Here is a 10,492-nt window from a genome sequence, read left to right as displayed (position 1 = left end):
GTGTAAAAAATATATATATCGCCACTGGCCGGAATTTCTGAGTGATCGTATATATGTATTGCTCTCTAACGATATCAACGTTTTTATGATGCTACCGATCTAGATATATTTATAGATGTACACGTTCTTTACGTTACTATGAATTGTAACGGCACGACGACCAGTTGCCGTATGAAACGTATGCGATGAACTGAAATATGTATGTGTATATTATATGTCTGCATATATATATATATATATATATATATATATATATATACATGGCTTTCCTTGATAACGAAACTTTTGCGCATAGCCAACAGTTTAAATGCACGGAATGGTATTATTATTGCAGGCATCGTGTATAGGGCTCGCTTCATGTTACCTTGCTGTTCGATACTTGGATAGGATCGAATAATTATTATTCACAGTATGGTATAGCTGTCGTTTCATATTCCCTTCTTCAATCTTTCTCTTTATTAATATGTGTATGTGGATATATGTGTATATATATATAGGTACTTCAGTTTAGAAATTATTTGGCTGTATTCTTCTGATTATATTGTTTTGTTAGCAATGGGTTGAGATGACGAAAAATGACTTTGACATCGTTTGTTAATTATGCTAACGTATATACATATATATGCTATAGGGGAACAAGGCAATAAATGGCTGATGGTGGGCAACCCTCATGTGTGGAGTATGATATATGCTGGTTACGAGTTTTCTTGACTTATTTTTTTTAAAGAATAAAAATAAGTCTGCTCTTCCTATATTACAAGTATTGACATATTCGAATAATTGAAGCAATGCTATCTTTAAATTTGCTTTATAAAAAAATGGTGTGAAGTTTATTGAAAGTTTGTTAGGACTTGTGAAGTGTTGAATATTATATTTATTAAGGTACAGATAGGTGATTTATTATTAACATAATATTCAACATTTATAGTTTATGTACGTGGGTCATGGTGTGAGTACAATAAAATCGATTACTGAACTTTGAAATATGACCTGAATATTGACAGAACATTACCTTGTTTGAAAATCAATGGTAACAGAACGAAATTGTTGGGAATTCTCGTATTAAATCAGTTCAGGTATAATGGTATGTAAATGTGAATTAAAATATTGAATAGAATCTATTTCGAAAGCTACAGAATGGCGCAGAATCTACAGTAGCGCCGACATTTCAAAGCATGTGTTTGATTTGGTTACTGACGCTTGGGTACGTTTGACTTCTAATGTGATCTAACCTATCCTGAATTGTAGTTTATTAAAGAAAGTTTAATATTAGTTATACCTAAAAAAATACATGTACAGAATTAATCTGTTTGTGATATATGATATACTGTAGAACGTTCTCTTGTTGTTAAACATTATGAAACGTGAATAGTGACTATTTGGAGTCATTAAGTCTTACATGACAGTTTAACTTGGAATTTTTCCATAAACCTGTAAGAGAAGAAAGTTATATTCAAATATTTATTTATATTAGAAGAGTATTAGCCATGTCTAATACTACTGTTCCTGAAGATGAATTACGAAGGGTTGGAAAAGGAAGCGTTGTAAGTTATCTAAATAAAGTACCCACCTTGCATATAAATGTACATTTAATTAACATTAACTTTCTTTTTAGAATAAAGCATTAGATGTCCTGAGATCAAAAGTAATCAGTAGAAAGAGAAAGACGGATAACCATAACAAAGAAACTCTCAATTCTAAAATTGAGTCCTATTGTATTTCAACTATCAGCGATAGAAGAAAAAAGAGGAAATCGCCTGCTACAATCTTTAATCGTAGTACAGCTTTTTTAGAAATGCGCTCCTGTTTAGCACATCATGATTGGCGTCATCTGCAAGAACTATTTCACATAACATTGGATGCACCTTTAGAATATGAACCAAACAAATGGAGATATGCATTAATCCTTCTAATGTGTAGTCCAGACAGTAGTACATCGAATCTTAGAGAATTTTTTGAACTATGCCTTGGTAATCAAGCATTTGAAGAAACAAATTTCCTTGAAAGGATATTTTCAACAAAACCAAGTGTTGAAATAGATGAAAGCATAAAATACAGTTTCTCACGTTGAACATCCTTGTTTATGATTTGAATATTTTATAATGGCCTTTCAGGTGAATAAATAAAAGACTAAAATAACAATTATTCCTTATGTATACTTGTATTACACCTTTCACTTATCCATCACTTTTACTACAGATTAATCGCAGTAATGATAACTAATAATAGTTATTAATACAAAGGTGCTATTTACAACGTCTTTCGATCGTTGATCGACATCTTTAATAATATTGCAAACGATATAAGAATGGCGCGTAAGAACAGGGTAGTATGTACACGCGTATTCATAATAAAAATTAAAAACGACTACTAGGTAACGTGGAAAATACAACTAGAGACTGGCACCAAACATCGTCGATAGTTGTGCGATCTCCAACTGTACACAATTCATTATAATTTACCCCTGATCCCAAAATTAGGATCATTTCCATGCAACGATCCTTACAATTACGAAACTGCGTTAATAGCGCCTGTGTAGTACACACGGTTTGTACATTGATTTGTTGAGTAAACTGAAGACAATTTGATACTAACTATTATAGCTAGATAATCTTCCGACAGTAATCGTGTGAAACGAAATGAAGTCGATAGGACGGAACTAGAAACCTATCGGCGTCGTTGCTCTGATATGTCGACAGACGATATTTTCTTTTCCCTCCAAGATAATGACATGGCAATGGATGATCGAGAATGATGATGATTAAACGTACGGTGAGAATGATATATCGATGGAATAATAGTAATAATAAATACGTATATAAAGTAAGGTTCGAGCAAGAAAACACTGGTCAGTCAAGGGGTAAATGAACACGAGGGTCATTGGCTGCCAATTTAACAAGCGTCTTTTTTACTCTAAGTATCGGGAGTCGAGCCGCAGGCTTGCCGTGCCAACATTCTCTTATCAGCTTTCCCATTCCAGCTAGAGTCTGAAAAATAACAGAAAGATTATAATTTGATAATTTATATCTACCAAAAACAAACTGAATTGCCTGATTGTAAATTATAATTATATAAATGGATGGAATTGATCGTACCGGATCGGAGTGCCACCTGTTAGGTAGAGGTGGTCTACGTTGGTCCAGAGAAACTAATTTACGCATTTCTTCTATCGATGGCTCCTGATTACCACTTGGAAGCCATTCGGAGTATGGCACTGCGTAATCTAACGCTACTCCATTACTGATACATCTGCGACAGACTTCCCAGAGTATCAATCCCAAACTATACATGTCAGCACGGCGAAAGCTTTCTAAGCACTCGGTATTTAACCTATGCAGAATAAATTAATTGTTATTTTTAATTTTTAATTGACCTAAAGCTAAAGGATAACGTACGTTTGTTCAAGCACTTCTGGACTCATGTAGCGTTTGGTACCCAGTCGTAGGTCAACTCTGTCAGTGAGAAGACGATCTTGCGTAGCTGCTAAGGCAAAATCAGCGATAACGCAACTGCCATTTGTTTTAACGAGAATGTTCTTCGATTTGAGATTGCGATGCGCCATTGCGGGCTTCCCTCTTGTCCCGTGAATTTCAGTGTGTAAATAGAGTAAACCATTCGATATACTCAAGCAGATATTGAGCGTTTGATGATGCGTTAATGGATAAGGCGATCGGTTCAAATGATCGTGTAAAGAACCCAAGGGATGATAATGGGTCACTAGCCAGAGCTGCGTGCAACTAGCACGACTCGTCATATCACTTCCAACGTATCCAAGAATATTGTCGTGTCGAGAAGGTAACAACTGGGAATAAACTTCTGTTTCGCGTGCCCACGCAACTTCATCGCGCGAGAAATATATTTTAACTGCCACGTTTTCTCCATGCCATACTCCACGCCATACTTCACCGCCAAAGCCACCACCTCCGCCACTTCCTAAACATTCTACTAGAGCAACCTGCTTGGCCAGTGTTCGTTGAACCAAGAGTGGCAAACCAGATCCCGAACCACTAGTTAGACTTCTTCCGTCTAAGTATTCCTATGGAAATCGTAAAAATAAAATGTTACGTAATGCTACATGAAAAAGCTGCCTCTATGCAAAGTTAAAATACGAACTTTAAGTGTGCTATCACCGGCAGCTGTGGCTCGTAATTCGTGTGGGTGATACGTAGCTGCCGATGATTGTGACGGAGAAGAAAAATGTAGCATCGATGATTCCATCTCGGAATCCACAAGCAGTTTGTTGCGACGCGTAGCCAACGGTCGCTTTCGGCGCGTTCTGCGTGCTAACAAGCAGAAGAGAATACCAGCTCCTACCACGCCTAATCCAACCATCGGACCCAAAATTGCCAGTGTTAACTTCATAGCATAATTTTCTGTATAGCCACCTAAAAAGGAAAGAAACTAATTATGATTGGATCTTAGGGTGTTTGGTTAAAAATTATGTGGGTCATTACCTCCACCATAGTCATCCAATAATGGAAAGGGTCCAGCATTGCACAGATCAGCTTGACAGCATTTTACATGAAATTGTGCACTACCTGATGCACCATTCACATGCCTCTTTCTTTCATTGCCACTTCCGCTTCCTTGTAAAAGTTGCTGTGTATTACATATTAATGGCATTTGGTCTTCAAGTGTTGTACACCCTCTGGTAATACTTTCTGTACCATCCACTTCTCGCACCCTTGATTTCCAACACTACAAATATTTGAGAGTAAGAGATAATTTGCAATGTAATAATTCACAAATTTTGTGTTTAATTTTATTCAGAAACTAACAGTAATTGCATCATGGCAAACGTCAGGATTCCTACAGTCAGGGCCTTCGCACATATGACATTTAAAACGTCGTTGAGTGACGACGTTGTTAGTGAACCGATGATCAAGTGGCTCAGGAGCTTCTTCACTATCAAGTGAATAATCGTCATCTTGCAATGCTGTTTTTTGCCTTTCTCCTATAAATTAATATTAAATACACTCCATAACAAGCCAATAATAATACGCATAACTTTTAAAATTGCACAACATCCTTTTCATATCTTGCTCTTATTTTACTCAAAGAATTCAGACTTGAGAGATCCTGGCTCAAGTTGCATAATTGTGCATCTTATATTTAAATGATTTAAAGAGCAGCTGTAATAATTTTAAATGTACGGTACGTCTGGAAATGTGATTCCTAGAATGAAATAACTTCTAAAAGTGTCATGTAACTAATAAAATTAGGCGCAAACAATTAAGGGTTCAATCCTAGTAAACGTAAGGAGCGTGGTTGTCTTAAAAAATAAGCCAGTCCTATAGATAGAACATTAACCCGATACGCATTATTAACGCGTTAAGTTTTGCGCGAAATAAGGCACCCAATAATAACGTAAAAAAAAATATTATCTCATACCTGGACATAAATTGAACGTCAACAAGAGTACAAAATACGTGATAAATATAGTATCCGCCATTTCTGTGCGCGTCAAAACAATGCACTGTCGTGATTAGGTCATCTTCAATGGTACAGAGACTTGGGGTCCTAGGAAAATAATATTTTACGAGGAGCGATGTATCCTAGTAGGATATTATTAATTATTTGAGCCTATCAATGATATAATCGAAGGAAATCATGGAACATCTTGGTTTACGCGGATATATTTTTAGATAGTCATGAAGTAATACTCCAAAGAAGATGAAGGTCTCTATAACAAATACTGACCCCAACTCAGGGTCATAATTAATAATATTATTCTATGCCACTGTAGCGCAAGTGTTCAATGCTTGAAATTTCTTATCTTCCAGCAGAGACGAGTAGGGAGATGCACAACGCTCCGGTTTTAGGGGATACCAAAAACATAACGCTGAATCGCAGCGGCATGTCTGGAAGTAGTGTGATCATTGCCTCCGTGGATAATGCGGATACCGTCGTAGCCAAGCTGACCGCGATCACGAACGTGTAACTTGGCGAGCAGAGGCTCCCTGTTACTTATCCCTGGATCACAAAGCAATACTTACAACGAGGCAGCTAATCGAGTATATCCTAAATATTTTTTTTTCCTAAGTTCAAGCGCACAGTGTAAGCTCGGTAAGTTTAATATGACAAAAGCTAAGAAGTCATGCCTACCTGCACTAAAGCGTATGATGATACCAGTATATTTAATAGATCTTTTACCGATATTGCGCAACAGAACTATCGTTAAAACCTATCAGGAACTACAAAACTCCTCGAGAACTATTGAAAAAGCCTATTGTTGAATCATTTTTAAGAGATTTTAAAAAAGTGCGATGCTGGAGCTGACACCCGTGTACCACCTCAATTTTTGTAAAATTCGTATTTTAACAATGTTACGTAGCAGAATTATTGTTAAAACCTATCAGAAACTACAGAACTCCTCGAGAATTATTGAAAATGCCTATTGATGAAACATTTTCAAAAAATGGAGATGCTATACGGTTATGAAGTTGGAACCGCAATTGCTTAAATGGGTTTCAACAATAGGCTTTTTCAATAGTGCTGGAGGAGTTCTATAGTTTCTGATAGGTTTTAACAATAGTTCTATTGCGCAATATCGGTAAAATATATATTCAGCATACTGGTGGCATCACAGACTCCAGTGCAGGCAGGCATGAGTTGCTGACTTTTGTCATATTAAAACCGAGCTTACACTATACGCTCGAACTTAGGATTGTAAAGAAAATAAATATATAGGCTATATTCGATGAGCTGCCTCGTTGTAAATGTTGTTTCGAAAACCAGCGTTAAGTAGCGAAGAGCCTCTGCTCGCCAAACTACACGTTGGTAATCCGCATTATCGACGAAGGCGATGATCACGAAATCCTACTCCAGGACTCGCCGCTACGATTTCGCGCCATAATTTTGGTATCGCCTAAAACCGTAACGTTGTGCATCTCCCTATTCATCTCTGTACCTACAGTTCTTGCAGCCAATCACTTAAATTCCTTTGATCAATGATGAAAAATCTTGAAACTAGAAAGCTAACCTAGATATATCGTTGACACCATGAATTCTACTGAAGAGAATTCTGAAAGTACAGAAAATACAGAAAATAAGAGTGAAACTCAAGCAGCAGATGATGTGGAAGCATGGGACATTATTCCTGGATATTCAACATTTGGGGATTACGTGAAGGTTCAGATAAATTTATTTTTTAATAATAAACTACACGTGGTTACGTTCGATATAATTTATATTTTTCTAAAATTTTAAATTAATTCAGAAGACATTTGAGTTTATTATTATATATGTTTTTAGACTGGATTTGAGATACTAAAAGCTGGCATTAGAGCTGCTAATAATTTACCAAGCGGAGACAATTTTAATTATTATGCTTGCTTTTCAAGTTTCAATGACATCAGGAATGAGCAAATCAAAAAGGTATTAAATACTATGCAAAATGTTATTGAACACTCTGGCATTCCGGGTAATATTAGACGTCGTGATGCGGATGAGAAATTCGAACTTTTATTAGAGGCCAATGATATCTTTCTTGATCGTGCTGTAAGTATCATCTTTATGTTATCGTACGTGTCATATGATATATCTGTTAATTTCACTGTATATTGCACCACAGGGAATATGCATGGATCAAGAATCTGGTATTGTTCAAAATCCAGGGGTTCAATTAATAGTCTCTCAGACACGGAATACAAATGTCAATGGTAGTTGGAACACAACCACCACTGTCCCTAATACTCGATCACAAGAAATGGTAAATAATGTACAAGCCATTCGTTTACTAGCAGCCAAAAACGTTCATAGACCACAATTATCATTCAAAGATAAAATAGACAATAGCTCAAAACCGTGGCAACCCAGAATTAAGGACAAACCAAATTCATTGAAACCATTAGCTATCTACTTGGAGGAGACGCCCGATGGAGAAATTTTCAGTCATCCATATGAGCTTGAACTAGACAAATTTAAGCCACCAGATTCTCAGTTACAAAAATCAAAACCAGAAAAATACAAATCACTTGAGGACACACCATTGATCATTATTGAAAAGCCACAAGATCTGCATATCGTACTTCAAGATTTAGAGAATTATGATGAAATCGCTATCGATTTAGAGCATCATTCGTACAGATCTTTTCAAGGAATAACTTGCTTAATGCAAATATCAACCAAGGATACTGATTACATAATAGACACATTAACTCTAAGATCAGAGTTACATCAGCTTAACGAAATCCTAACAAATCCTAAAATTCTCAAAGTGTTCCATGGAGCAGACCAAGATATTCTGTGGCTTCAACGTGACTTATCATTGTACATTGTGAATATGTTTGATACTTACCGGGCAGCTAAACAGCTTAACCTGCCTTATCTCAGCTTAGCATACCTACTGAAAACTTATTGTGGACTAGATCCAAACAAGCATTTCCAGTTAGCTGATTGGCGCATAAGGCCTTTACCAGACGAGCTTAGAAAATATGCTCGAGAAGATACACATTATTTATTGTACATAAAAGATATATTGCGAAATTCTTTAATCGATGCAGCCAATGGTCAGAGTAATATATTAAAAGCAGTGTACGATCGGAGTACGGAAGTTTGCAAACAGGTTTACGTGAAGCCCATTTGGACAGAGGACAGTTATTTAAGTATGTATCGAAAAAGTCAAAAAATGTTTAACAACAGGCAAATATACGCACTGAAAGAATTACACAAGTGGAGAGACATCACTGCTAGACTCGAAGATGACAGCACTGGATATGTTTTACCCAATCATATGTTATTGAACATAGCTGAAACTCTTCCTCGAGAGATGCAAGGCATCCTGGCTTGCTGCAATCCGATTCCACCATTGGTGCGACAGAATTTACTTAAATTACATAAAATTATACTGAAAGCTAGAGAGCAACCACTGACAAAACCTGTGCTCGAAGAAGATATTAAACAACGGCTCGCCCAAAGAAATCAGGATGCTGCTATAGGAATATGTCTCTATTCACCACACGATATACCTAGTGGAATGGAACCCAGAGCAGATTTGCCGTGTTTATTAGACTCTAAAGATGGCGAAGAAATTTTGCTCCCAAATACTGAAATTACTCATAGCATTACTGTGTTTGATAGTCCAGTAGCATCTGAGGTAAGTAAAACGGATGATACATTAATATCTGAAGAAATCTTCAATGTCTAAAATAATTCTTACCTATTGATTCTGTAGGATGAGGACAATACTCTCAGTAGAATGGAAATCTTAAAGAAGATGAAGACATTATTCGTTAGTCCATTCGAGAGGTATAAACGTGTCATACCAATGGTGGCAGCACAAGAAGCGAAGGAGCGAGAGCAGCAAGAGAAAGAAGAAACAGAAAGACTCAATAAAGAGCAAAAAGAAAAACAAGAAACAAACGAGTCAATAAATCGAGTTCATGATCATTTCAAAGAGATTTCACGCGTAGTGGAAACACAAGTTAAGACAGAAGCAAAATCTCCGAAAAATAAGCATACCCCGTTAGCTCAGATGCGTAACAGAAAACGAAAAAGGCAGTCTAGTGTAGATGAAACTAACGACGTTCCTGAAAAATCTCATGAGGATCTTTCATCACCTGTACCATCACTAGATGCAAAAGTTGTTCAAGGTGTCAAGAGAAAAATTGATCCAGAAGAACTTGAGCAAGAAAGACAAGATGGTCAAAATTTGATTGAAGTGGAAGTCCCCGAGATGAAGGAAAAGTTGAAACCACTTCGGTGCGAATTTCTGAAATGTTTTATTTGTTACTTAAGTCAATGTAACATTCTCAGAGTTTACTTAATATATGGCTTTCATTATATTCAAGGGCTGTGAAGAGGAATGACAAACGTGCTAACAGTAAAGAACTTAAGAAAAAAGGTTTGCTGCCATCTGCTGTATTTGACTATAAAACTGTAGATTTTAGTAGTTTTCAAGGTGGCAGTACCACAAGTGACACACCGAAAGCAGCAACTTTTGAGGGGAATAAGGTGAGTAATATCGCATACAGAAATGTACAGATCAAAGTTCAATCTTGCTTATCAGTTTAACTGTATTTTTACTTGTAGAAGAAAAATTCTAGGAAAAGGAAAAGTAAACGAAAGAAGCAACAATGGAGTGGAAAGTAAAAAAAATTGTTCTAAACTGTCTGAGACATATGTAAACAGCAGTTTACATCAATTACTTTTAAAATATTTAAGAAAGTTCTTCGGATTCTTATTACTAAGTGAATATAACACTCTTGTGGTACAAAGAATGTGAAATGAATTTTCATATGTAATTACAGTGTAGTAAATCTCTGAAAGTAGCTTATTCTTTCTAGCTTCATATTGTTATCAATATCGCATATCGTAATGCGATGGAATTTTGAATAAATAATTCTATTTTCTATGATCAACCGTAATTAAACTCTGCAGTTACTAAATCCATATCAATTAATTTGTTACTTGCCACTATTGAGCATCTATGCAACAAGTGTCATCATGAAAAATAAAACTATTAAAAAATCAAGTCACTCAGTATGTATCA

The 10,492-nt window shown here is 36.1% G+C and overlaps 3 protein-coding genes across 3 annotated transcripts; 2 read left to right on the top strand and 1 right to left on the bottom strand.

Moving 5' to 3' along the window:
* The first annotated feature begins 18 nt into the window (after positions 1 to 18).
* LOC107270580 lies at positions 19 to 2,145 on the top strand. The gene is made up of 2 exons (XM_015745701.2): positions 19 to 1,544; positions 1,616 to 2,145. Exons 1-2 carry the CDS (start codon positions 1,488 to 1,490, stop codon positions 2,069 to 2,071), a joined length of 513 nt encoding a protein of 170 aa, XP_015601187.1. The 5' UTR covers positions 19 to 1,487; the 3' UTR covers positions 2,072 to 2,145.
* On the bottom strand, positions 2,143 to 5,794 carry LOC107270568 (activin receptor type-1). The gene is made up of 7 exons (XM_015745683.2): positions 5,392 to 5,794; positions 4,779 to 4,954; positions 4,455 to 4,698; positions 4,114 to 4,385; positions 3,396 to 4,036; positions 3,096 to 3,330; positions 2,143 to 2,987 (listed from the first exon to the last, which is right to left on the bottom strand). The coding sequence occupies exons 1-7, from the start codon at positions 5,450 to 5,452 to the stop codon at positions 2,850 to 2,852; spliced, it is 1,767 nt and encodes a 588-aa protein (XP_015601169.1). The 5' UTR covers positions 5,453 to 5,794; the 3' UTR covers positions 2,143 to 2,849.
* Positions 5,795 to 6,870: 1,076 nt separating this feature from the next.
* Positions 6,871 to 10,474, top strand: LOC107270606 (exosome component 10). The gene is made up of 6 exons (XM_015745764.2): positions 6,871 to 7,131; positions 7,255 to 7,500; positions 7,574 to 9,097; positions 9,176 to 9,702; positions 9,792 to 9,954; positions 10,033 to 10,474. The coding sequence occupies exons 1-6, from the start codon at positions 7,003 to 7,005 to the stop codon at positions 10,090 to 10,092; spliced, it is 2,649 nt and encodes an 882-aa protein (XP_015601250.1). The 5' UTR covers positions 6,871 to 7,002; the 3' UTR covers positions 10,093 to 10,474.
* Positions 10,475 to 10,492: the final 18 nt, after the last annotated feature.

This window comes from Cephus cinctus, unplaced genomic scaffold, assembly GCF_000341935.2.
Source record: "Cephus cinctus unplaced genomic scaffold, Ccin1 Ccin1_scaffold0805, whole genome shotgun sequence".
Taxonomy (NCBI): domain Eukaryota; kingdom Metazoa; phylum Arthropoda; class Insecta; order Hymenoptera; family Cephidae; genus Cephus; species Cephus cinctus.
Note: the sequence above shows the minus strand (reverse complement) of the source record. Positions and strands in the feature narration are given on the sequence as shown.